The sequence below is a fragment of the Nansenia antarctica genome (assembly GCF_963989245.1).
Source record: "Nansenia antarctica genome assembly, chromosome: 6".
Classification (NCBI taxonomy): Eukaryota; Metazoa; Chordata; class Actinopteri; order Argentiniformes; family Microstomatidae; genus Nansenia; species Nansenia antarctica.
Window position 1 is genome coordinate 41,409,522 of NC_137676.1, and position 27,962 is coordinate 41,437,483.

The 27,962-nt window shown below is 43.1% G+C and overlaps 3 protein-coding genes across 3 annotated transcripts in view; 2 read left to right on the top strand and 1 right to left on the bottom strand.

Moving 5' to 3' along the window:
- Window positions 1–7,965, top strand: part of LOC308160174 (arf-GAP with coiled-coil, ANK repeat and PH domain-containing protein 3-like) — a gene marked incomplete at its 5' end in the record, with an annotated part of 56,273 nt that extends 48,308 nt beyond the window's left edge. The window contains 10 exons of the mRNA XM_080534069.1: window positions 130–224; window positions 444–661; window positions 1,013–1,114; window positions 1,348–1,440; window positions 1,741–1,970; window positions 2,458–2,567; window positions 2,822–2,932; window positions 3,144–3,205; window positions 7,649–7,751; window positions 7,853–7,965. Of these exons, the coding sequence (XP_080390195.1) occupies window positions 130–224; window positions 444–661; window positions 1,013–1,114; window positions 1,348–1,440; window positions 1,741–1,970; window positions 2,458–2,567; window positions 2,822–2,932; window positions 3,144–3,205; window positions 7,649–7,751; window positions 7,853–7,859 (1,131 nt within the window). The 3' untranslated portion in view covers window positions 7,860–7,965. The remainder of the gene's footprint in view (window positions 1–129; window positions 225–443; window positions 662–1,012; window positions 1,115–1,347; window positions 1,441–1,740; window positions 1,971–2,457; window positions 2,568–2,821; window positions 2,933–3,143; window positions 3,206–7,648; window positions 7,752–7,852) is intronic.
- A 7,210-nt stretch (window positions 7,966–15,175) lies between these two features.
- Window positions 15,176–23,559, top strand: hipk1a (homeodomain interacting protein kinase 1a). The gene is made up of 17 exons (XM_080534068.1): window positions 15,176–15,264; window positions 15,672–16,408; window positions 16,550–16,923; window positions 17,267–17,390; window positions 17,554–17,673; window positions 17,866–17,952; window positions 18,064–18,245; window positions 18,418–18,568; window positions 18,984–19,188; window positions 19,429–19,547; window positions 19,979–20,116; window positions 20,998–21,158; window positions 21,416–21,562; window positions 21,695–21,880; window positions 22,197–22,405; window positions 22,667–22,794; window positions 22,945–23,559. The coding sequence occupies exons 2-17, from the start codon at window positions 15,674–15,676 to the stop codon at window positions 23,371–23,373; spliced, it is 3,495 nt and encodes a 1,164-aa protein (XP_080390194.1). The 5' UTR covers window positions 15,176–15,264; window positions 15,672–15,673; the 3' UTR covers window positions 23,374–23,559.
- A 1,292-nt stretch (window positions 23,560–24,851) lies between these two features.
- On the bottom strand, window positions 24,852–27,332 carry cfap73 (cilia and flagella associated protein 73; the record flags this gene model as incomplete). The annotated part of the gene is made up of 7 exons (XM_080534488.1): window positions 24,852–24,932; window positions 25,400–25,564; window positions 25,758–25,979; window positions 26,172–26,372; window positions 26,486–26,590; window positions 27,029–27,128; window positions 27,268–27,332. 7 exons carry the CDS (start codon window positions 27,330–27,332, stop codon window positions 24,852–24,854), a joined length of 939 nt encoding a protein of 312 aa, XP_080390614.1.
- Between the last annotated feature and the right edge of the window lie 630 nt (window positions 27,333–27,962).

A 27,962-nucleotide genomic window follows, 5' to 3' on the forward strand; every position in this document is an offset into this window, starting at 1 on the left:
ACAATCATCCTACATCTCTCCTCGTTTAGAGTTCACACAATGCTCAAAACATTTAACATCGAAGAAAGGTGACATTTTCATGGCAACCCCCTTAGATTCAATATTTCCTCTCCGTGTCTGTGTTTGTAGTTAATGTGTGAGCTTGGAAACAGTGTCATCAACCACATCTATGAGGGAGCATGTCAGGAGCTGGGTCTGAAGAAACCAGGGCCCTCCAGTTCCAGGTAAGAGCTAACTCAGCCAGACCATGAGATGGGGAATGTCATCTGATGCTTATGGCTACAGTAGGGGTTTTGACCTGGTCAGTTCATTGTTTATTGTTTATTTATTTGTGTGTGCATCAAATGTAACATAAAGAAAAACAAAAGCAAAAGAATACCTGGTTGAGAAAATATAATGGATAATGATAATGTTAAGTGTTAATTTCCTGTTCTCCTCTGCAGACAGGAGAAGGAGACGTGGATCAGAGCCAAGTATGTGGAGAAGAAGTTCCTGAAGAAGCTTGGCTCCACGGAAGTGCTGGTGAACGGCGGGAGGAAGTCGGAGCGCCGGTGGAGTGTGAAGAAATGCCGGAGACACAACAGCTCCACCACCGTGCCCAAGACCCGGAGGAGATACCGACAGGAGCCTGGGAGTGCCTCCCCGGCCACCCTCTCCTCAGGTACAGGACCGCTCTTCTCCTGACTAATACTCAGGTCCAAATTAGACCGTTGAATGCAAAATGTGTAAATTATATTATTATATTATAGTGTGTGTGTGTGTGTGTGTGTGTGTGTGTGTGTGTGTGTGTGCTTCTAGTGGTCTAGTGGATAGTGAGTTGGACTTGTGATCGGAAGGTTGTGAGTTCAAAATCCCGCCTGAAACCACACCACTACTAGTGTGCCCTTGAGTAAGGCACTTAGCCCTCAGTTACTCCAGGGGGAATGTCCCTGTAATTCGTAATTGTAAGTCGCTTTGGATTAAAAGCGTCTGCTAAATGGCAAAATTAATTAATTTAATTAATGCTTCACAGCGGCTGCTGCTCTAGAGAGGAAATTCCGACGGGACTCCCTGTTCTGCCCAGATGAGCTGGACTCTCTCTTCTCCTACTTTGACACAGGATCAGGGCCTCGTAGTAAGTTTACCCTCACCTCTACTACACAGATACTCTTGGATATAACCCTAACCCATAACTATGTCATTACAACATTAAAGCAATGTTGTTGCTTGAGTAATTACAGCTTTACTTACAGTATTACACATGTATCTGTAGAGTAAGGTAAAGTGTAGCCTGGTGTGTAAAGCTAGCAGCAGCAGCAGCAGCATTGACTAACATGTCCTGTGTCTTTGTGTTTCCTGGTCCTGCAGGTCTGAGCAGTGACAGCGGGCTGGGAGGCAGCACCGATGGCAGTACTGACATCCTGGTGTTTGGCTCAGTGGTGAACAGCGTCACAGAGGAGGGTGAGAAGAATGACATATAATGTACAGTTACATACAGTTATTGTTGGGCTTGTGGGCTTAGTCCAAAATCCAACCATGTGGATTTGAAACAAGATACGTTTCAGCCATCGTTTTTTCGTATTGAAATGACATCTTTATATATATTTTAAAAAAGGGACATTCATTCTGGATGTCATTCACCCTAGTTGCTTCTATTGGTTGTTTCTGTGATGTTGTAACCCCTGCTCTCTCTCTCTCTCTCTCTCTCTCTTTCTCTCTTTCTCTCCCTCCCTCTCTCCCTCTCTCTCTCTCTCTCTGCAGAGTGCGAGGTGTCAGAGGACTCGAGTGGCGAGGCTGAGCTGGAGCCGGAGCCATCAGAGACGTCGGACCCGGAGGATGTACGAGAGCTTCACCCCGGAGCCCTGCTCTACAAGGCCTCCAAGGCACGCAACCTGCCCATCATGGCTGAGGCCCTGGCCCACGGCGCTGACGTCAACTCTGTCAACGAGGAGGACGATGGCAAGAGTCCACTCATACAGGCTGTGATAGGGGTGAGTCATGCACTGTGGTGCGTACTGTAATGTGATGTGGTCCCGCTATGCTGGCTAACGGCCAAGCTCCACCTGCTGCGTTGCGTCAACTCGCCATCGGCGTTGCGTCAACTTCCCGTTGTCCAAGCGTCACCTACTGCGTTGCGTCAACGTCAACGTTCTACTCTAGCTCCACTGTCATTTTTTGTAAATCAAATTTACCCACATACAATTGGTCTCATTGTGACGTCTGCGTCCACCGTCAAAAATAAAACTTTTTTGAATGTCTACTTTTGACGCAGCCATCGGACGCAACGCAACGCTGACGCAACGCAGCAAGTGGAGCACCTTTCATTGATTACAATGCATTTGATCCCAATTTCGGACGCAACGCACATTTGACGCAACGCTCGATGGCCATGGTGGAGCTTGGCCGTATGGCCGCCCGTGTCATGGTTCCTCCGTGATTGTTTGTGTTAATAAATGCGAGTCGCTTTCTGTGTTCCAGGGCTCGTTGATAGCGTGTGAGTTCCTCCTCCAGAATGCGGCTGATGTCAACCAAAGAGACGCACGAGGGAGGGGGCCGCTACATCACGCCACATATCTGGGACACACTGGGTGAGTTACAGTCCTCCTCTCCTCCCTCTGCTGTCACGGGATGCTGAGAATGTGCTTTTCAACCGCGATGGAACATCTTATAAAGTATGCTTTATGGCCAAAATGTGTAGCATGGAAAGCAGCCTCTCATTCAGTTATTTGACTGTCCCCTGCTCTGCCCTCAATAATGTTGCTGAGTACAACAACGTTAGTTCATGTTGTTGATATGGGATGTTTTCAACTCTGTCTCTGTGTTGTCTCTCTGCGGTCTCCAGGCAGGTGTGTTTATTCCTGAAGAGAGGGGCCACTCAGAACGATGGGGATGAGGACGGCCACGACCCTCTGAGTATCGCCGTACAGGCGGCCAACGCAGACATCGTCACCTTGTACGTTTGACAACAACACACAGACACACACACACACACACACACACACACACACACACACACACATCGTCACGTTACCTTTATCACATTAACAGAGCTAGGAGTTTTTTTTCCTGAGCTCATGACCTGCCTCATTACCCTCACATACACCTATGATGACCGCTTCTCACTTTCGGGGATCAATCTAACATTGTCGTTTCTGCCCCCCCAGGTTGCGTCTGGCCCGGATGAATGAAGAGATGCGGGAGTCGGAGGGCCCGTTCGGCCAGCCAGGTCAATACCCCAGCAGTAGCCCTACAGAGCAGCAGTATAAGAGATGCATACAGGAGTTTATCTGTCTCAACATCATGTCTCAAGAGTGCTAGAGTTCCGCATATCCAATCCGCCCGGCCCCCTGGTGGTGGTTGGAGGGGAAGCCAGTAGACTGTGGCCGGACCGACATGTTTAGAATCTAGTGCAGGAATGGCATCCTAAAGAAATGTTCCATTAGATTCTCCATGAGATAGACACCCTCAGTTTGTTGGCTTCTTCTCTAAAACGCAGGATTGCTCTACCTGGCGCTCTAGACAACGTAGCAGATACACATCATTCAGACAGACAGGGCCTAGCCAGCTTCTACAGGGGCCTACAGCCACCCCCTCAGGCCCATCCACAGTATAAGCTCTCAGTGTTAACTCTAATGATGTCAAACTGCACTGTTGACTTGGACTGATAATGGCCAAATCCCAAGTTTTCTTTTAATCCGTATGCATGGACACAGGCATAAGACACAGGTGTCTTAATTTTCTCACCAGGTTGTTGGTGATGTCATTTCTCAAACGTACAGGGGAGGTGGGAATCACACAATCCAGATAGGTGATGTCTTACTGGTCTCTTGTTATACTGACTACAACAGGGTTAGCTCACTCTGCTGATGGTGCACATGGAGGTCTTGCCTCAATCAGGAGACCTACATTAAGATCATCTGCCATAAATGTACAGTATTAGGGACCAACTTTATGAACAACATCTTAGGTTCATACAAAACCACTTGTATTGTACTACACTGTAGCCAGTATAGTAATCCATCTGCTCTTAATCAGAGATGTACTCATTCATTTGGTATTTGGATTGGGGGGGGGTGTTTGGGGTTCCCAAAGTGGTGTATTTTGCTCCAAACCAAAGACTTATGAGGTCATGTAGATTCAGATGTATTCTCAATCACTATCAACATACAGTACCTGCCCATGTATGAATACCAAAACAGCTAGTCCAGGGTATACACAAACAGACGTCGTTCAATACCTTCCTTTTTTTAAGGCATGCAAGTCATCATTGTATCGGTCAGGGCAGTTATTACAAGATGAATTCTGATCAAGCAGTGTTGTTGTGGCATGGGGTGGTTCTTTCATACACGCATGTTGTGTGAAAAGGGGTCTGCAATTACAAATACAATTTTGGCAATTGGAAGGGTTAGCTAACAATGAAGCAAAGTTATAACTGTGATTGAGTTAATTATATATATGGATTATATATTATTAATGTGTACTCGTCTTGATTGAGACTATTTCAAGCTTTAACATACTTTAAAGCAAAATTATGCACTTTTCCTACCAACAATGATTTTAATTTAGTTTTGTTACTTTTTGGTCATTTCATTTAGTATCTTAGGTTTCAAATGTTGTTGTTTTTTTTATCTTAATTTATGATGAAATGCCCAGAGCAATAGTGCAATGATTATTTAAGTACAGATACTCTGTATTTTTTGTATTATGTTTAACAATACAATGCAGATGGTATTTTTTTAAACTGGATATATTGTTAGATTTATTTCTTGAGCACTCACACACATAAGGCCAATTAATACTGTAATTACTGTACCTTCATGTCTATTCTTGAGAGAGAGACATCCACAACTTCACAATTTGATAATTTAAAACTACCAGGACTTTACATACTGTACAAACTGCGATAATTGCTGGACATTAATAAAACTAACATGTATTACTTATAGTATTCGTATATGTTGAAATGTTTGTTGAAAACATTGTTTTATCGTATCTGATGTATTATGACTATATAAGATTTGTTCATGGTTTATTCGTCAAATGTGCATGGGTTACTGTTGCCCAGGTCTTTTAAAGCCCTGTTGGTTTTGTTTACTTAATTATTCTGTGTATGGGAATATGTTTATATACACTATTGTAAGATGTTAATAACCTTATAATGTGCTGCCAAATATGACAACTGTGTCTAGGATGGCATTCCAGAGGTTGCATCTGTGGTCTTTGGTCAGACAGAAACTGAAGCAGATATATTGGATCCCTTGTGACGTATATAGTTTTCATTGACTTCCATGGACTTTACTTGTCTCAAAGCAAAAGGGATATTAGCCCATGCAAACATTTCATGTTGCATTTAGCTTGCCTGGATTATTAATTCCCGCTGTGTGTGAGCATGGCTTATGTACACATGGTGTGTGTGTGTGTGTGCGTGTGTGTGTGTGTGTGTGTGCGTGTAATCAGAGGATGACCTAAACCCCTCTATTAATACTGTAGCTACAGTATCTAGAAACTACCGTTCTGTCAGATGAACCGTTCTGTCAGATGAACCGTTCTGTCAGATGATGTGTGATGTTTTCAGGCCTTTGCTGTGCTCTTTCTAAATTTACAGTTAAAAATATTTGCTACATGGCACTGCTAAATGATTCATCCAAGTTGAATCCGTTCTAATCCCCATGTAATCACATCAGCCATGTTCCCCTTGATGCTGAACAATGGTGTAGCTTTGTAACTGACCTTACTTCCTGCATGTTTGAACATGCTTTCCAAAGCTAAAAATTGTCTTAATGAGAAAATCTAATTAGTTGTACTTGCCGACGTAATCGTTCTTTTTTGGCGTTATCATGGGTTGCTTGAGTTTACTTGAAGCCAAAGACCACAGGCAGTTGTTGAGGTGTTTTTTGGGGGAGAGAATAAGAGGCAGATTCTTGTGCCAGTGTTTCTCTATTCACTGGGAAAGGGAAACTGTTGAATAGAATGATGCAGGAACAGTCTCTTTGTAGATATGACTAATTCAACTGGTTGATATGAGAGGTCTCTTGAGCGTTGAAAGTTTTTTTTTAGGACAGTGTTGGACATAGAAACCGCAGAGATCATCCTCAGCTATATGTCATGCTTGTCATTGAAACGTTCCAGCACTTTCTTCTAATACGTTTGTTAAAATGACTGTTGTAGAAATATACATCACTTTTATACCAGTGTTTCAATACCTCTGTTGTGTAGTGACATAATGTTGTGGCCTGGTGCACAGATGGCTAAATAGTAGGCCAACCACTCCAGTAGTGTATAGAAGAAGCAGACTGTATTAGACTCAGTGGAAGATTTGGAAATAGATGTGACCAAACAATGCAAACTATTATTTGCATCAAGCAAGTGAAGGAGTATGTCTTGTACAATGCAGTGTGTCTGGATCAGTGGATAGGTATTTGGCCCTATTAGATGACTGCTGTAAATATGCTAAAAGCTATTAACAATTCAACTGCTTGCTTCTAACATTCTAACAACTTTGAACTTTCCTGTATTTTTCACTTCAGTTGTTGCCTGTAATAATCTGTACAATTTCTCCTGCTAAAGAACGTGTGTCGCTGATTAACCCTGTGCAACTTACACTGACTGCTATTTTGGTTTGAATCTACTTTTCTTCATTTCCTTTTCCTAATGTCTTCTAACAATGACAAACAATCTGAAAATAAATGGAAGATGAAAAATCCTTTCTCTCTCTCTCTGCTTCTTGCTTAATTTCTTCTGCTCTTTTTAAAACACTGTTGGTTTCACCCTTCTGTCTTGTCTCTACAACTAACTGCATTAACTGGCAGTGCAATTATTTATGAGTCAACCACTGAACCTCTTAATATTTCTAGTCATAACAGATTCATTTAGTCCCCTGACATTCAGTTCAGAGTTATGGATTTATATATTTATATATGAGGATAAAACCAAGTGTGCCCTATAGCTATCATGACTGAAGAATATACTGAGGGAAAAACCACACTGATTTATATAGTCAGAAGAACCAGCATGTTCCAGTACAGAAATAAACATTTTCTTATTTTCAAGTCTATTTGTCTCACAGAACAACCTGAAAGCTATTCTGTTTCTCAGCAGCCTACGGCATGTGAATAGGTCCCTGTAGTGGACATGGTCATAGGCCCATGATAACACACAGGAAGACTGGAATGCTGGTTCCTCTTTTTTAATTAGTCAAGCCTGAGAAACTCCCAAGGGATTGAAAAGGAGTTCAACTGCCTCTGTTGTATCCATAGATTCAGCTGTTGCTATGGTCACCTGAAAAGTAAAGCTGGAGAATTTGGGAAATAGAAATGTGTCATGGTGCCTCAGTCTGTGTTTGTCCCTCTGCTGGTGTGGGCTCCTCTGTCATTTAGGCTCCTCTGTCTCTCCTCTGCTCCTCTCCTCTTGAAAGAAAATCTGGTTTTATCACATTCAAAAGACGCTAACTAGAAATCCTCCTACTTATTATTATTATCTCCTTTATCTTTCCCATCACTTTTTAATGATAGGCCTAAGTGCAAAAACACTACAGAACAACCTGTATCATTGTGCAATGGATGAACGATGACTATATATGAATTACCCACAATATATTCACAATATACAGTATACCAACAGTATTTTCAATGCAATTATTTACCATAATGTTCTGTTCCATCCTTTTCAGGAGATGCCACCTATGTTGACATCTTCCGAGAGTTCTCTCACATGGCATCCCACAACCCAGAGAAGCTGAAGCGTAGGAGTGTCCATTTCCGCCACTCCTTCAGGTAGTCCATTGATGCCTGAGATGTGTGAGAAGTTATACTTGAAGAGTGCAACAATAACTTTCCTTGCATCATAAGAGATTTTCCTTGTCCTTCTTTTTCAGAACCTGACTTCACAAATCCTCTCAGATCCTGTGTTTCTCTAATGATAAGAACCACTACTGCCCTCTTCCAAATTGCCCTACTACTGTCACTGGTAATATCAAAGTGCCAAACTCTACTCCACTCATCTTAATGGTGAAACCACTTGTCGCCACTATGCACTACCGTATATGGGAGACACATATAACTTTTTGCTTCTGATTACATACAGAATGGGAGACATGTAAATCACTTTTACATTATAAAATATTGTACCACTACAACACAGTTTTGTTCCAAAGAGTGCTGTACAGTACACAAATAGTATTTTGCTAAATTTAAGGCTGAATCATAATTGAATTTATAAAGATTGGCAAGGATTTGTATACAATAATTACTATCACTGTGTGACAAAGATCTCTGAATTCTTAGATGCTGTTCATGTATTATTTATTTTACAGGACACATTGATGCTTTCAGTTATTTGAAATCATAAGTCACTTATCTAAATATTGTGTTTGAGAATGCTGTATGTCACAAATGTGTGAAACCAATTGCTGTTCTCAAATCAACCATTGGTTGTGATATGTGTAATGTGTAAATTGCTTTATGAGGATTTGCTGGACTGATCCTCTCGTATTCTTATGACATTATTTTTTAAGGGTTATTGTTGAATTTACAAATGTTCACTTTTTTCTTCGATAAAACCCCAGCACTTAACATTTTGTTTTATCAACTGTGTACTAGAGAATGTTATTGAGCATTATGAGAAGTGTCATTTGTTTTCGTTCTCATTTGATGAGTGCTCAGATCAGCTCGATTATTTGGTTCAAATGTAGTACCTGACTCATTAAATAGAAGGAATTACAGTATTTTACTTACATTGATGCAACATGTTTTACTAGTATCCAGTTGTATTGTATGTATAATGCATGCCTTTGATCCATTATATTTCATACACATAAACAAACCTAAACTTAGCAGTAATGCCTCTACAGTCTTGCAGCTCACTTGAGGATGAATTGGGTGTTTACTCTGGATAAGATGCCATCATAAGTTCAATCAATCCATAAGATTGGTAATCAGTTCAGTGAAATATGTTGTAATTTCAGTATTATTTTTCTTAGTCTGTTCTTTCTTAGAGCTGTATGGAAGATGATATTTGATGTTGACTATGCTGGTATAGTCTTCATATTTTGTTTGAATTTACAGTAATGCAGAATGATGTTATACCACTACAGATTTCAATGCAGATATTGTACATAAAACACTGTAGAGGCTAAATGCTAATATATCTCAAAGGAATTGATATTTTGACATGAATATTTTTAAGAGATGTATGCATTTTGGAGGAGAAAATAAAGAAGGTCTCTGTTGAAGCTTCTCTCAGAGTAATGGTTTATTTGGTGTCTTTGGCTATCTCTTAAAACACAGCATTTGAGTGGAAAGCCTATCAAACTTCGGTCAAACATGTTAAAATGGTCAAACATTGCCCTCTTGTGTTGCATCTTGGATAATGAATGGAACATTTCCATGTTCTCTCTTTCAGTAAAATCTATATTCTACACTACTAAATAAACATAGGCTATTGAATGTGCATTTATTTAGTCATTTCTTAAATTCTGTTTAGAAAAATAGATAAGACACCACATGTCTTATTGCCAGCTGATTGATTATTGTTGACACGGCACGGTTTCTTCCTACCTAACTAGTATAACAGAATCAGTATGACAATTACAGAGTAATGATATCACCAAATCTAATGTTAATATAAAGAAAAAACAATTCTTGAAAAAAAACAATTCCATTGAACATTCTGTGAATAACTTGAGTTGTAGATTTAGACGGAGGCATCGTAGAAGGGCAGTTTCAGGTACTGGAACCAGTGCTTGAGTTGTTGGGGTAAGAGCAGGAGGACATTTTCCGTGAGGAACATCAGAGCGTCCTGCATGGCTTGTCGTAGAAGCTGATTGGATGGAATTGAGAGAACTAGGAGACAGAACTTCTCCTGTAAAAAAGACAGGTAATTAGTTTGGGGGAAACACATAATTTGAAAACTATGCACTACCATTAATTCTTTAATTTTGCAATGAAAACAATGAATCTACTTATTTTTCTCAGTCATATCATGATTCACAAATTACACCAATTTGTCATTGATATGAAATCACAGACTTCAGATACCTTTGAGTAGGGCAACTTCTTGTTTGAGAAGTTGTGGAATTGGCCTATTTTTTGCAGGATTGTCCAGTACTCTGAGTTCTTGTCATCAGCTAGTTCTGAGGTATCTCTCTTTAGGATCTCATACCTTAAAGAACATTTTTTCTTTTACACATTGAGTTTCCCTTTAATAGAAGTGCCACAAACATCACTACAGTGTCATTAACACTGCAGGAACTCACCAAAACACAGATGAGGACTTTGGTTCCCTGAGTTCATGCAGAGAGGATTGCAGCATTGGCAGACCTGTCTCTTTTCTAGAGGACATTAGCGCGTCCAGTAGAGTTTGCATCCTTTCCTCCCTGTGCCTGAATAAAACAGAAGTTCTACATCTCACCAGCTGCTTTGATATCAGAGGATGTGTTTCCTTTGCATTGATGTTGTAGTCGAAAAACAATTCCACACTGTCTGGAATCACCTACATTTTCTTCTCAAAAATGTCTGTTGCCATCTGGTTGTTCATAGAACTCTGGACATCCATGAACTCTCTCCTGACTCTCTCCAACATATCATGTCTATTCTTTGGCCTGAAAAATGTATACAGTACTTTACGGTTGTATCAACACTTACAAATTTAATTGATATCTTACTGTGTCATTTACAGTATGACCAAGCCAGTTTCATCCTATTGTTTACACATTATGATAGCATGAGTGCCAGTAGGCACTTGTACTCACTTTTGAGGATTCTTCTCATATGCAACTGCAGGAAGGAGATAATATAGTAGATGTTGGTGTTTGTTCAGTCTCACTTTCAGACCCAAGCTAGTTTTACTACTTTCCAACTGGTGGTTGGTGACTACAGCTTTTGTATGTACTGGATGTGGATGTGGATGTTGATGTGTGTGTGTGTGTGTGTGTGTGTGTGTGTGTGTGTGTGTGTGTGTGTGTGTGTGTGTGTGTGTGTGTGTGCGTGTGCGTGCGTGCGTGTGTGTGGGGGTGTGTGTGTGCATGTGTACTGTAAGAATCATTATCTTGTCCCTGGTTTCTTTATACTGTCCTGTGTACTTACAGCTCTCATCCAAAAGCAGGTTGAGCCAAGGCGGCAGGTCTCCACTCTCAGTCTCCAGCTCTTTTAGACCTGCCCTCCTTCTGAGGCCAAACTGCACAGGCTTGCAACTGTAACAGATTAAACTTAACTTGAGTGGGCTTTGTCATTAACGTTATATAGATTCGCTCAAACTGACATGATTACACATCAACCAAACAATTGAGGAACTACTGTATTATTGTAAACAACAAAAACTGCCCTGAATGTCTTACCCGGCGAACTTAGCTGAGGGTGATTTTGTCTCTGAAAAAAATAGACAGAAATACAAATTAAAATGATTAGAATCAATCAATTCATTGTGAACACTGCGAACATAATAGCTAAAGAAGTTGTAAAATTATATGGGGGCCAATATCTTTAGCTAGATCAAGTAACTAGCTTACTATATTGTTGTCTTAGCAGTTGGCAAAAGAACAGGATTAAAATAAATATATATGAGCAAGCACAATACAAACCAACTTGTTCCGTCTGAAGCTAGAATACTGGGACCATTCGTGACTGGGCTACAGGCAGTCAAATACTAGGCGAACGTGTGTGTGTGTGTGTGTGTGTGTGTGTGTGTGTGTGTGTGTGTGTGTGTGTGTGTGTGTGTGTGTGTGTGTGTGTGTGTGTGTACAATTTCAAACACAGCCTGTGTGTTTCCCCTGTCTCGTTGCCAGTACATCATTGTACCTTTGTCTCTTTATGTGCTAGCGATTTCCTAGTGTTTGCATTCCTAGGCTGTGTTCGAAATGGCATGACGTAGATTTCGAGTAGGCCTATGCAGTGCATTCACACTGTATAGTATGAATGAATGAATGAATGAAAGCATTTATTTCGAACATGTGCAGAGAGAAATAGTTATAACAACAAAAGACAAAACAAAAACAAGAAAAAAACAAAACAAAACAAAAACAAGAAAAAACTAAACAAAACAAAAAACAAAACAAAAAACACTATTTACTTCACATGTCCGAAAAGGAGTAGGAAGAAGCATAAGCTTATTTAATCCTACCCCTTCTCCAATAAACAGAGATTAATAATTAATAAACAGCAGTTGACTTCAATATAAATATAATATATATATTTTAAATTAAATCACATTTATTTACATATTTACATATTGACCAACAATAGAAAACAGATCATGTAAATAAACAAATAATCTGTGAAAACAACAACTATCAAAGCCCTTCTTCCTCCTCGTACCTGGTGAAAACCATTTTTTTTAGTATGTGAAACTAGAGAAATCTAGTATGCATACTAGATTATTATGAATCTCTGTGTATGTGTCGAGAGGAGACCATACTATTTCCACTCAACTTCCCCAAAATGCATTGCTCATCTCTTCAGTCTCATCAAACTGAGTCATACAAACTCGTTATAAAGCTGTTGTTTACATGGTCCGAGAGCCTGGAGACCGAAAGCTTGTAATAAACATTGTTTACACAGAAGATTTGAGTGTGCAGATGCTGCTTTTTTGCACTCTATTCGATACTCTTCAGCTGCAGCACCTCAGCTAAGTCTGATCATGGATGAGTGGTGGTATTTTCACTATTTGGGGAATTTACATGGTGAAATGCATTCTTAGACATGACTATGTCGTCATGATTACAAAGATGCCACTTGAAATGCATAAAATCCAAGTTTATTTGTGTCTTACACATACACACACATTCGCATCGTATTTGCCTGTAGCCCAGTCACGAATGGTCCCAATATTGTAGCTTCAGACAGAACAAGTTGGTTTGTATTGTGCTTGCTGTAGCAAGCCCACTATATGTTATTGCTCATATATATTTATTTGAATCCTGTTCTTTTACCAACTGCTAAAACAACAATATAGTAAGCTAGTTACTTTAGCTAGCTAAAGATATTGGCCCCAAATCATTTTACAACTTGTTTAGCTATTATGTTCCGACGTAGTGACCCTGCAGTAGACCCCGCAGTGAAGGTATCTAAGCAATGTAACATAGCTAGCGAACAGAAGTGGGAAAAAATAACATTTGGGGAATATACATGGTTACTTTCTCGCCTGAAAAAGTATTTTTTTAAATCCCAGCTGCCGGCCGGTGTGAAATGCATTCTGGGATTAGCTTTACTCTTTCTGGATTATATGGCCATCTTCTGACTATTACCTGTGAACCAAACTTTCTGAAAATAAAGACTATTTTTAATTCAAGATCTTGCCTGTGAGTCGTGCATTTGAGTCCTTGCCTGTGTTTTCCAGTGGTTATAGTCAGCTACAGTAGCTGTAACAGAGAACAACTTGATAATCTATTATCACCTTGGTCTTGATAATTGATGAAGGTTTCCCACAGGTCTGGATTGGTTCTCTGGTTATCCTCAGGCACAACTGATATTAGACGCCTAAAAATGGAAAATATCGACTCAATTTCATGTAGGACAGCTTTCATTTTAGCACAGTTGCACCAATCATTTGACAGATTGTAATGACAATAGCATGCAGCATGCACAACATGCAATAGAGCAGTTGTTGTAATGTAGATGGTAAGATACGAGTGTATTCATATTCTTGGGAAATGTAGTTACTGACCTGTATCTGTAACCACTATGGTTTCATATTACCTTTCTGAGTTCTTCAAAAGAACATTGGTTTTCTCTGTATCCTTCATGATGATGTTCACAAACCAACTTGTAAGAGGCACCTTCATGTTAAATCCAAAATGTGTGGGTCATTCACATGCTACAAATGTACTATTGAATAGGAGTAAAGTCAGTGAAGGCAATCTCACCAGTGTTTTTAAGTCTCTATTCCTCATGTTAGTTAATCCACAAAATATCTTGTAGATCCACTGAAGTTTTTCTATTATATGTTCTTGCCTTCTGAACTGTATCCTCCTGTATACAGTGTAATGAAAGCAATATAAAGGTTATGCAGGCAGGAAAACACACACACACACACACACACACACACACACACACACACACACACCTTAATATTTCCTCTTCTGCTGGATCAAGAGCATGTTGCATGTCATTGGGACCATGTGTGTCTTCTTTCATTGGTAGTGAGGGAGGAAGCTTATCCTTAAACAGAATACAGTTGAGTAGAGAATACAGTGTGAAACATGAAACATGAAACACACATTGACACATGGCATAACGCCTATTAAAGATCTGCAGGTTGATAGAATTTCTGTCTTTGTTCATGCAAAGTCCCCTGAGTTAGTTACCTGATGCCTCAAACAAGACACTAAGGGCCGGCCTGTGTTCAAAGCAAGTCTCATTGAGGACATCTCCCTCAGATACTGTTTCAGATGTAAGAATCCATGTTCAGTCTGAGGGGCCACGGAGCCGTCGGAGGGTAGACTGCCGATGTGTTCATCCTCTGATTGAAACAGATTGATTATTCTACTGTGTCTCATAAGAAAACACAAAGGTGTGTGTGACTGCTTGTGCGAAGTGGTGGAAAACGTACTGCAACTGGTAGGCTACAACTGCATAATGAACGCATCAAATTATAAACTATACGGAAATAACATCATTATCAGATTTCTAAAGTATGATTTCAGTAACTATAGCCTCCTAACATAGTATTGGCGACATACCTTTGGTGTGTTGTGTTTTTTTATTTTGACCATGCCTAACGTTAGGTCCTAACATTTTCAAGGCCAAGTCAGTTTCCAAGGCCAACGACGGACACGCGCCTCATAGAACTCACGCGCCTCATAGAACTCACGCGCTCTCATAGTTTAAAACGCGCCTTGTTTTGGCTCATTACGGTAAAGTTCATTCAACGAGGAAGTGCCGTGCGACTACACTGGCTGCGTTCGTAAATACAGTCTGTAAATGTGATCAGCACTCATGCAATGCCTCTTGTCCAATCAAATTACTTGGTCGCTCTCTATGACGTTGAACCCCGTGTGCTCCGGCGGTCTCGAACGCGTGTTTACGAACGCAGCCACTGTTTACGGTTCGTTCGCGATCTCGCAGTCTATCATGATGTTGTTTTTAGTTAGATAGTCAGTTTGTCGATATCCAGCCTCCTAGCTATCTGCGTTCCTTATCGTCGCCCTGTCAGGATTAGCGACATGCTAACAGGAGGATGATGTGAATAACTTGTGGCTTTTTGGGGAGGAGGAAAAACAATGATGTTGAGGCCTGAAGTGGCTGGAAAGCGAATGTCAGATCGGATCTGCAGGATTACCGACTGAGCCATTAGGTACATTAGCTAAGACTCAGCTATATGCACTTTCCATGATTATTTAGTTACCTATACTATTTGCAAAAAAACTGTTCCAGACAGTTGTTGACAATGTTGTGCTTGTATAGTACAGTAGATAGCTTGCTAGCTTTAGCTCTCGTGGGCTAGTTTGTGAAATATGAATGCTGACTGCTGCTGTCGATGCACTCACAGTCATATGATGAACAAACGCTGCACTGCTCGTATAGAGATGGCTCTGATTGTTTCTTGTTCTGATTTATTAAGTTGCTTATTGCTTAGATAAGAGCTAAATAACCTCTGCCTTATCAGCAAATGCAGTTGCCACTGTCTCTCATATGATGGACAGGGCTCAATTCGACTAATGTTGGGCTCTGTGTGCGCCTTCTTCATTTTGGTTCCAGCAGGTATGGCTTCCCAGCTCCAGGTGTTCTCCTCCCCCTCAGTATCTTCCAGCGCCTACATCCGTTCAAAGAAACTGAAGGTAGAGAACAGTGTGTGGGATGTGAGCAGCCAGTTGGGAGACAACAGTTACTACCAGCAGAGCTCCAGTCAGGGGAATGCACCCTCCCCATCTGCATCTACTTTCAACCAGGCATACAACTCCTCAAACCAGGTGTTCCCACCAATGGGGGGCTCACGGGAGCAAACAGTTGTGCGGGCAGCAGACAGCACCGGCAGCCTCCGCGGACCCCCCTCCTCTTCATCCTCCTCCTCCTCCTCCAGTCGCCGTGTCAAGGATGCTGCGTCCTCCTCCCAGCCATGCGACCTTTACCAAAAGCAGTGCAGCCTGAAGCGTAAGAGTGAGGAGGTAGACAGCAGTGACAGTGTCCAGATCCTGGAGGAACTGTCAGCCCCTGTTCTCTCCAACCGTACAGCTGGTGGTGGGGGGACTACCACGGCTCAGTCAATCGCACATTCCACCTCCACCACTAAGAGCAGCAACTCCCACAGTGAGGGGGACTACCAGCTTGTGCAGCATGAGATTCTGTGCTCTGTGTCCAACACCTATGAGGTGCTTGAGTTCCTCGGTCGGGGGACCTTCGGCCAGGTCGCAAAATGCTGGAAGCGAGGCACTAATGAGATTGTGGCCATCAAAATCTTGAAGAATCATCCTTCGTACGCCCGGCAAGGTCAAATTGAGGTGAGTGTGAGGTTGAATTGGATTGAATTTGTTAACGTGTGTTAATTATGATTGTGTTGATTTTCTCAACGGTTTTGGGAGGAGAAACCTTAAGACGACACAATAACCCATCTCTGTATCCGCCCGTTGTCCACTCTCCAGGTGAGTATCCTCAGCAGACTGAGCACCGAGAACGCAGACGAGTTCAACTTTGTGCGCTCCTACGAGTGCTTCCAGCACAAGAACCACACCTGCCTGGTGTTTGAGATGCTGGAGCAGAACCTGTACGACTTCCTCAAGCACAGCAAATTCAGCCCGCTGCTGCTCAAGTCCATCAGGCCCGTGCTGCAGCAGGTGGCCACGGCGCTGATGAAGCTGAAGAGCCTGGGTCTGATCCACGCCGACCTCAAGCCTGAGAACATCATGCTGGTGGACCCCCACAGGCAGCCCTACAGGGTCAAGGTGATAGACTTCGGCTCGGCAAGCCACATCTCCAAGGCAGTCTGCTCCACTTACCTGCAGTCCCGCTACTACCGGTGAGTTCAGTACCGCCAGTCCCTATGGACATGCACAAGAGTACCCATACAGCCTACTCATGGTATGACCATGTTCAATGGTTGTGATGTGTGGGGTGGGAGGGGTGGTGGAATGGCGGTAAGGGGGTAGTGGTGGTACCTGTTGGATAGTGAGTTGGACTGGTGATAAGAAGGTCATGAGTTCAAATCCCACCTGGGAACACCACCACTAGTGTGCCCTTGAGTAAGGCACTTAGCCCTAAGTTAACTCCTGGGAGACTGTCCCTGTCATCTCTAATTGTAAGTCGCTTTGGATAAAAGCATCTGCTAAATGGTTAAAATGTCAAATGTGATGTGTTTGCAGGGCGCCAGAGATCATACTGGGCCTTCCTTTCTGTGAAGCTATAGACATGTGGTCTCTGGGCTGTGTCATTGCTGAACTGTTCTTGGGATGGCCTCTCTATCCTGGCGCCTCTGAGTATGATCAGGTCAGCAACACCTCATCCTACACACAATGAGGCATGGATTTCCATTGCATGTCCATCATTGATGTGTATTTTATGTCCTCTTATTTGGCTGAAGTGAATGTGAATGAGCTGTCACCGAAGGCCATTGTTATCAATGCTGCTGCTTTGTCTCTGGCTGCGTCAGATCCGGTACATCTCCCAGACCCAGGGCCTCCCTGCTGAGTACCTCCTAAGTGCAGGGACCAAGACCAGCCGCTTCTTCAACAGAGGGCCTGACTCCAGCTACCCACTCTGGAGGCTCAAAGTATGTGGCATAGGAATCCATACATCCAACATTATTGTCTCCTTTTTTTAAGGAAGGCTATTATGAGATTTTACACGTGGGTTTGTTTGAAGCAATAATGCTGAGAAATACCTTGTTCAGGGATATATATATTGTGCAGTTCTCCTTGAAAGTGAGCTTATAACCTACTATATTTCTCTTTCTTTTCTGTAGACACCTTCTGAGTATGAGGGGGAGCTGGGGGTCAAGTCAAAGGAGGCGAGGAAATACATTTTCAACTGTCTGGATGACATGATGCAGGTGAGTGGGGTCACCATTTATATTCCTGCCATTGATGGATGAGTGTTTAATAACATGCTTAAAAATGGTGTCTATCACCATACATTCACCAATGGAACATGTGTGCTGCAGGTCAACATGACTAGTCTGGATGGGACGGACATCTTGGCGGAGAAGGCAGATCGGCGGGAGTTCATTGACCTGCTAAAGAAGATGCTGACACTGGACGCGGACAAGCGCATCACTCCTATGAAGACGCTCAACCATCCCTTCGTCACTATGACCCACCTGCTTCACTTCCCTCATAGCTCACAGTAAGCAATGGACAGTCAGGACTATGTTACCATAGTTACCATGTACCATAGGTCGTATAGATAGATAGTCTTATATTGGGACAGCGTTTGTCATTGCTTCTCTCTTGATATGAAACTTGAATGAATTTTTCTTGAAAGAAAATTGTGAGGTATTTTCTGTCTCCTTTTCCAGTGTGAAGTCCTGCTTCCAGAACATGGACATATGCAAACGCAGATGCAGCGCTTTTGAGAATGGGAAGAACATGTTTGCGAGCAACAACACCCCCAGTGCAGCTACAAATCTCACTGTTACCTTCAGCAGCCAGCTCAACCAGCACAACCAGGTGACAGGACATCCTGAGGCCAATGTTGTTATCATCACTCAAGCTACGTTATGGTTATGGGAATCTGTATTCACAGCGCAGTTGTCCTATGGGAATGGAGCATGGGCCTATGTTGTGAAGCATCATTCTGATACTCACTTTTGAGGATTCTTCTCATATGCAACTGCAGGAAGTAGATAATATAGTAGATGTTGGTGTTTGTTCAGTCTCTCTTTCAGACCCAAGCTAGTTTTACTACTTTCCAACTGGTGGTTGGTGACTACAGCTTTTGTATGTACTGGATGTGTGTGTGTGGATGTGGATGTGTGTGTGTGTGTGTGTGTGTGTGTGTGTGTGTGTGTGTGGATGTGGATGTGGATGTGTGTGTGTGTGTTTATTGTTTACTGTATGTCATGTCATTTCACCACACAAACAGATGGCCTCCAACGGGGCCCAGTCCCTCTCCCTGAGCAGTAACGTCCCTCTGCTGAACTACCAGCCTGGGCTGTACCAGCAGGCCACCATCAACATCCCTGGTCTGGCCCAGCAGAGCGTGCCCTTGCAGACCCGGCCCACCCAGCTGTGTGGCCAGACAGAGCCCTTCCAACAGACCCTCATTGTCTGTCCACCCACCATCCAAGGTGAGAGGAGAGCAGAGGCCATAATGGAACAGTGCATTAGGAGAGAAAAAATGGAGGGGGAGAGTGGGAGGGAGAGTTTTCCTTGCAATACGCTGTGTACAGGAGGATACAATTCAGGAGGCAGGAGTGTATATATTTACTGAACAAACCACTTGTGTCTTATGTAAACTGTAATGTTATCTGTCCCTGTGCATACAGTCGCTGTTTATTCAACACATTTCCTCTTCCATTTCCTTCCAGGTCTTCAGACGTCTAGTAAACACTCCGGTTTCCCCGTGAGGATGGATAACTCTGTCCCCATTGTTCCCCAGAACCAGTCAACCCAGCCTCTGCATCTCCAGCCAGGCATGCTGACACAGGTGACCCCCATATATATTGTTGTGTGTGTGTGTGTGTGTGTGTGTGTGTCTGTGTGTGTCTGTGTCTGTGTCTGTGTCTGTGTCTGTGTCTGTGTCTGTGTCTGTGTCTGTGTGTGTGTACTGCACATCTCATCCATACTGTCATACATTCCACACTTGGTTTCCACACTTGTCAGAACTGTGTTGACATTGTCATGGCATTATATTAACACAAACCCTGCTCCCTCAGTTTGATAAGTTTAAACATCCTTGCGTTGTTCTTATTCATTGGAAACCCAACAGATAACCGTGATGTGTTGGGTAAAGAGGGCACATTCAGGGGTGTCTCCTTATCAATCAGTGGACTCTGGCGAAAGGGACACAGCGACCTCCCATCACTTTGTGCCAGTCTAGTTATCTAACTCCTCCATCCGTCCCTCCGACCTCCTCAGACCTCCTGCAACCCCCTGATGGTAGCCACCCTGCACGCCCCCCTGACGGGGATGCCACCTCTGTGTACGGTGCCCCTGGCACTGGGCCATGGGGCTGGAAGGCCTGGCCTACTGGATCAGAGCGCTGCCACCATGCTGGTAAAGCGCCAAAGCCCCTTCGTCCCCCCGTCCCGTCCCGTTGTTCTTTCTTCCCCCCAACTAATTTCAGGGATGTGAAGAGCATGGAACGCATGTGCTTACTGGTCTGGTGTCTGGCCTTTTTGCTTGCAGCTTCTCGTTCATCGGCTTGTCGTTTCTCTCTTAACAGACTCCTCTTAGTTTCAAGTTGGTTGACTGGCGACTTGCCCTGTCTTCGTCTTAGTGTTTGAACTGTAAACACACCTCTGTTCTACAGGGCCTGAAGCCTCCAGGGCATGTTTGCTTTGCGCACAGTCTGGGCTTGAGAGAATGAACCACTTGTCTTCCTTCTGCTTGTTGGAGAGCCTTTTTGTTCTGAGCCTGTGTCCTCCTCCTAGGTTCCTCCCTCAGCAGTAACCGTTGAGATTCTCTCTTCAGGTGACGGTTGGAGAGTCAGGGACAGAGACGCCTGGTGGAAAGTGACCCAGCCCTCCACAACCTGCCTCAGCCATTTTGGTTCTGCCTTCGTTGACCTGTTTCATTTCCATTTGGCAGTTGACCGGCTACACTGTGATACTGTGTGTGTGTTGAAACAAAGATATACCCGTGATTGTCTTAACATGATTTGACTACAGTTTCGTACCTGCTGCACTTTTCCTCCTTGACTCAGTGGATATTGGAGGTCATGTGTGACAGGAGTAGACCGTGAACAATGTCTGCATGTGCTTGTTATGTCTCTGCCCAGTGGGCTTTGCAGGGACCACACACCTAACCTACATTCTCTTCATGTTACATTAAGCACAGTGTTTTGTATTTCAAATACAAATGCTGTGCTAAATTGCAACTATGTGTGTGCGTGTGCGTGCGCGTGTGCGTGTGTGTGTGTGTGTGTGTGTGCGCAGCAGGGCTGGCCAGCAGGTACCCAGCAGATCCTCATCCCCTCCACATGGCAGCAGATGCCTGGCATGGCCATCCATAACCCTGGTCAGCAGCAGGTGGTCCCTGACTCACCCATGGGAGCCCCCCTCTCTGACAGCTCTGGACAACAGACCTCCAACTGGAGGTGAGGAGATCCCCTGCTTCGGCCCAGGCACTTTGGGCCACATCACTGACTTCTGAAGTGTATTAACATTGTATATGGTGTCCAAAACACACGATGAAGCCCTTTGTTTTATACTCTCAATCTGTCTCAAGATGTAGGTGGTGAAATCACAAGGCTCAGATAATGACAAAAAAAAATGATAATGAAAAAAAGAAAGAAAAAAGAATCGTAATTATATATATATTTATTTATTTTTTTTAAATGTCCCCTGATATTAGGAGCCGTCATGGCAGTCAGTACGATGGCATCACCCAGCAGGACCCTGCACAGGGGCGATATGCCCCCCAGGCCTCCTCCCAAGCCACCAACATAGGAACAGCACACTCCAGGTCCCAGCAAGGGAAGAGGTCTAAGGCTCGAGCCAGGTACTGTAACAGTCCCAAAGTACCCACATCATTATAGATCATCATATACCTTATATACCATATTATAATGTGGATTGTGTACCACTCGCTATGTGTTAGGGCTAATCACTGACCACGTTGTCCCCTGGGCAGGCCTGTGTCCACGCTCCAGCCGACTGCCTCTGTGGTCCACAACACCTCGCTGCTGAACTCTCCAGCGGTTAGCGGTGATCTGTCTCAGCCAATAGTCATCTCTGATACGCCCAGCCCTGTGGTCAGCATCATCACCATCCACAGTGACACAGAGGATGAGGATGACAGGAAGTTCCCCCCTGCCTGGTGAGCTCACTTCCTGCTCTGGCCTATAGAGTAGGTCAATGGGGATGGGTGTACGTGTATGTATGAGATAGGGATATGATACCCAATCAAAGTGGCTCCAGAAATGTCACTAAGCACTTTATCAGCATTAGGAATTAAATAAATAGTTGTTGTGCTTTTGCCTAGCATTTCTTTTGTTTGTATAATTGTTGATTGATCTATTTATAAAAGACAGTGTTTTCATATTCACTCTCTGTATTTACGTGTCTGCCTGATATGTGAGTCACATGCAGATGATCAGCAGCTTTTACTCTGTCTGTCTGTCTGTCCTCAGTAGCTCTGGTGCCAGTCAGCGGGCCAACGTCATCAGCTGCGTGACGGTCCACGACTCCTCGGACTCGTCCACCAGCAGCCCCCTGAGCCCCAACAACAACACCGCCACCTCCACATCCTCTACCCAGACCTCCAAGTCTCTGGCCATCATCATGCCTTCAGTCAAGACCCAGCATGGGGAGGGCACAGCCCACAAAGCCTCTTGTGTATCAGGTCAGTATGGGCATACTACAGCCCCAATACCTTACCATACCTCTAGTGCACCATTGTATAGGGGTAGGCAATATGGCCACAATTCAAGCAATAACAACATTGCATAAACTTATCCAATACCTTTAGATCTACAGGAGTTCCCAGGGTATCTATGTTCTCCCTCAGTCAGTTTACCGCAGATTGTAGAACTGCACTTGTAGAACCTCTTGCATTCAGCTCTTCTCTCTCAACACTGAGTAAATTGGATGTGCTGTTTTTCAGATCAACCCGCTAGTGCCTCTGGTAAGTCCAAGAGGACAGCACAGCAGTCCAGCAGGTCAGGGGCTTCCAGCACTGAACGCCATCAACGGGTCACGTCTAGCAGATCTCAACCTCTCAACCTGAGTCAGGTAACACCGGACAGTTGGCCTCAATGGCTATGATAAGTGATGACTCATACTGTAGATGTTGTACTGTATGTTGGTTTTGGGGCGATTGGATATCTGATGGAATATCTGAATGAAGTCATATAACCAAGCGTCAATGAATTCCATCCCCAGGTACAGCAGTTAGTCATGTCATCGTCACAAGACCAAACAGGAAGTGGCGGCAGCAGCTCTTTGCGCCGGCAACCCACGTACCCTCCCCCAGTCTCCTCCCACTCCTCCTACCGCCTGCACGACGCCTCGCTGTTCAGCTCCACACCAAATCTGTACGCTTACCCTGCCTCCGCTGCCCTGGCCTCAGTCTCCCAGGCTGTCGACCAGCTCAACGGAGGTCCCTCCCACCACGCCCGGCCCAGTGGGCCCTACTCCTCCCTGGGGCTGCTCCAGAAGAACAGCAGCAGCCTGGGCCTGGTGGGGCATAGCCATACTTCAGGACAGTACAACCACCAACAGCAGCAGCAGCTGGGGGGCCAGCCTTACCCTCACTCCAGCGCTGCCTACCAGCTCAGTCAGCGCAAGCTCAGCCAGTACCCATTCCTGTGAAGATTGGAGGCTGCCTGAGAGGGTGGGAGCAGCCTCAGAGTTGGCATTCTAGCACATCTGAAGACCAAAGCTTGTGAAGGCCCGGCACTGCACAAGCTTATCACAGGGACTCTGATGCTCTTTGTTTTCACCTATTTAATCCCTGTTTTGAATTATTTTAACTGCTTTAATGGTGTTTACTTGATTTCAAAACAGCATATTCTGTTCAAATTGTTTAATTTGTTTTAACTTCAATAGAGCACACACAAAAACTAATTTCAAATGTATTGTGTGTAAACTGAAACCAGTACTGTATATTGCTATGGAATCTCTTTGTTTTCAGGTTGTTTGTGGCTTGAAAGTGTGGAACTTTTGACTGTCTAGCACTAACCATTTGTCACCATGATAGTGTAGGTTTTGTTTATATTATTTGTCATGTACAGTACAGCTAATCAAAATGTGTTAGAACTGTAACAGAGACTGTTCCTCTTTATTTATTAGCTTTAATTATTATTATTATTATTATTATTAATTAATAATAATAATAATAATAATAATAAAAATGTGTTTTTTAACATACGGTAATATAGCATATGGAGCTTAGCTAAGTTGATCTCTGTTGTTATTGTTATTTATGTGTTTCTACTATGTCTGTTACAGAGAAAATATGTAAAGCACAGACATAATCTTTATCACTATGTATCTGAAACAATTCTGCATTGCCAACGTATGTTTCAAAAGTGTTTTCTGCAGCCCTTGTCGCCACCATATTTAGCCTGTTTCATTGACCCATATAATCTGGTTATACCATGTTTTATTTAGTGTTGTATGCTTAATGTGTCATACATTTCTTCACAGATTAAGCAAGGTGTGTCATTTACAGGAGAACTATGTCACTTTATGTGTTAGTACAGTGAACCTTAAGGATGCACGAGTCTGATGTGGAGTAGAAGAAGAGGGTGAAGAAGTTATGAAGTTTGAATAGTTTTGCTGGAAAAAAAGAGTGCAATGTTATTGTGATGTAAAAATAAAATAATAATCTGATCTATTGGGAAATGTAAAGGATCTCATTACAATATGTGGTGTGATGTTGTATGTTCATTTGTTCAATGTGCGCAGTAGACGTCTGATTGGGTAGCTCACGCTGTACTGTAAGTAACCCCAGTCCATTTAGTTTGCATTTCAAATGGTGACATTCACATTTAACCTAACCTTGAATTCACATTGTGAATTGTGTTGAATATAATGCAGGTGATTCATGAATATATGAATTGATGTTCGATATTGCTTCAAAAGAAGTTGTGGTTTTGGTGTAATGATGGTTGTTCACAATCATGTTATGTGAAGTGAAGTGCTTACATTTACATAGAACACACTAGGAACCTTAACGAGTATATCCTGTATACACAATAAAAACGTTTTTTGAACAGATGTAATGTTATGCTTTATTTGTGTCATTTGGTTGCAATAACCATCTTCGTGGATTGGAGAGACTTATGCTAGCGGTGTCCGGTTGGCCCTGGCTGATCGTGTCTCACCTCTTCCCAAATAGAGATCAGGTCAGCAAGGAATGTCTGGATCTGTTATGAACAACATAAAAAACAACAGAGACACATCTTATCATCTGTACTCAGGGTGAAATACGTCACGCTTGTGTAACCACAGGGCTGATAGACAAAGATCGGCGCAATTGACACCACACAAGACAACAAAGTAAAACGTAGCCTTTATGAAACAAAATGTCCCGTTGTCATTCTCTTTGGTGGAGGGATATTCCCCACGAGTAGTAATACTAGGAGGAAGAAACAGATAAATATGTACTAGTATATACTAGTCAGTGTATGACTGGAATTGTGTCACCTGGGATATCATGACAGATATTAGTAAGATAATAATTCTGAGTATCTCTTCCCCATTATACAACACCACATAGTTCCTCCTCCCCAATCTCCAATGTGACTCTACTGCATCAGGTGTTATGAGTTGTTCTGAGCGGAGCCATGCAGTAGATATACAGTACATGTAAACAACACCAACCACACAGTACCTTCTCCAGCTGCCTGGGAGTGTCCTCGGGGGCCAAAGGTGCCTCCCCGGTATCTTTAGTCCTCTTACACACACTCTGGTACAGATTGAGTGTGGCCATTTTGATTGTGCCCAACAACAGGGTCTTCTTGGCTGCTGTGTTCTGGATGTGGGCCCATCTCGACTCCTATGGGATCAATAGAAACATCTAATGGCCATCCTTCGAACAGCCAGTAAAAGCCACTTTGGCATGAGAAAAGTATAGGAAAGACCAGATTGACGCCATGTTCCAAAGACTTCTCAGTTGCTTTTGAGGACTATCAGAGATCTAGTATTGTTAGATACCTATCATGAGGAAAGTAATAGTAGGACTTTCTCACCCAGATCATGCCCTCAGCGCGGGCCTTGTCCAGCTGGCTCTGGAGCTGGGCCAGGTGGTTGTTGTAGTGGAGCAGGGTGTCGTTGCTCTGTTCTGTATAGCGGGCCAGCTGCGCACGGGCGTTCTCTGTGCTGTCCTGGTTCTGCTGGGTGGTTTGAACCAGGTCCTCTCGGTTCAGGATCAAGGTGTCATAGCGAGACATCACCTGCCATGCCTCCTGGAACTGAGGAAAAAAACAACAAGAGAATGACACAGGGAATAGAGTGTGACTCTGAAAACACAGTGGTCTGTGACTTCAGACAGTTTAATCACACTACATCAGCGTGCTGCTGACCTGCCTTGTAGGGCCCAGAGTTTTTTGCTGGTCAGTTCACAAAGGGTCCATGAAAAACTCCTGGCCCTACTTATGACCTACCTGCTCACTGGCCTGTACCACTTTGTCCAAATAACGGGGGTAGATGGCATTCTTCTGGACTCGTTTCTCCAGGCGATCTCTCTCTTTAACCAGAGCCTTCATCTCCTCCTGGAGAGCGCAGAGGTCTGCCTGCTTCTGATTGGTCAGTTCCCTCTCACAGCCTGCCTTCCTCACAGCTCGACAGCGTTTCACCTCATTGTCCTGATGTGTGAGGTCAGAGGGCGTAAGGCACAATGATCTCTCCAACTGTTTGGTAAGCTACTTGAGAGGAGCCACTGTTAGGATCCTCTAAGTGATGCTTCTAAGCACTCTACCTTCAGAAAGTTGTCAAATTTCTGTAGATGTTGCTTCATCTCGCCCTCCTCCTCCCTGAGTGAAACCTTGCGCCCTTGGAGGTAGGTCAGAGTGTACGCAAAGGACTGTAACACAAAATGGAAAGTTAAGAATATGAGAGGTGAAGGAATTTGATTGTCAGTGTCTTAAAAGTCCAAGTATTGTTGACCGCACTATGAGCCATACACTCACCGGCCACATTATTAGGTACACCTTTTCAACTGCTCATTAACGCAAATATCTAATCAGCCAATCATGTGGCAGCAACTCAATGCATTTAAGCACGTAGACATGGTCAAGACGATCTGATGAAGTTCAAACCAAGCATCAGAATGGGAAAGAAAAGTAATTTAAGTGACTTTGAACGTGGCATGGTTGTTGGTGTCAGACGGGCTGTTTGGAGTATTTCAGAAAGTGCTGATCTACTGGGATTTTAGGGGGGTCCAATAGAGGGTCCAACACAGTACTAGCAAGGTGTGCCTAATAAAGTGGCCGGTGAGTGTATCTCGTGAAATATATCTCACCTCTCTTTCCATTTTCATAGCATTGTCAACCACCATTGCCTCCCGTCTCTTCTGCATTAGACGGGAGGATGGAGCCAGCATCTCATCTCCAGAGGCCTTCCTGTCAAAAAGGTTATGGTGTTTTTTTGTCATATACATTACAGTAAATAATAGCAACCTCAATTGCATTCATTAACAAATAGTGTACAACGATATCAGTAAAGTCTGAGTCAAACTTTGTAACACTGTCTTTTACTCACACTAGCTGGTCTCGAAGGTTCTCGCTAAAATAGCTTTTAAAATAGCCAGACAAATTCTCGGACATGGTGTTAATCTGATAATAACTTTGATAAATAAGGAAATATACAATTCATAAATATCATATCATTCCTGTTTTTGTGTGCGGCTATCTAGAAAGCAGTTGCAGTGCACAGAACTTTGAATCAGAAAATAACAATGGTCTCATAGCAACTACAACTAACAAACAATGATCATATTTAAGCAATATCACACAAGAGGGAGTGTGTTATACTGAATATCAGCACGGCTGTGATTCGGTCATAGGTACGAGGCCGCAGGCCTTGTTGGTGTTCAAACAGATGTAGCCTATACAATGAGTTTCTATGTTGGTTGGTTCTCTTTTAATATTATCCCATTCTGTATTTCTTATGATATAGTGTCTAATTTGCAGATATCTGTACAAGTGACTCGAGGGTAGGGTAAACTTGTCTTGGAGTTGATATATTCCCATCAAACAGTTGGTTACCCGGTAATTATTTTCTGCCCGCTCTCAGCCCATCTTTATAGGTGTTATCAAACATGGATGGAAGAAACTCACACTACATTTCCTAATATGGGCATGGCCTGTGACAGAGCTATTTCCTCTTGCCTTTGGACTGAGGCATTCTATTAAGAAGTAATAAAGTGACAAATTGTGATTGTTTTTAGGGGATTG

Coding starts and splice junctions, on each gene's coding strand:
- hipk1a (XM_080534068.1), top strand. CDS start 15,674: ATGGCTTCCCAGCTCCAGGTGTTCTCCTCCCCCTCAGTATCTTCCAGC. Junction 17,391..17,553: donor GCGCCTCTGAGTATGATCAG/GTCAGCAACACC, acceptor TGGCTGCGTCAG/ATCCGGTACATCTCCCAGAC. Junction 19,548..19,978: donor AGCCAGGCATGCTGACACAG/GTGACCCCCATA, acceptor CGACCTCCTCAG/ACCTCCTGCAACCCCCTGAT.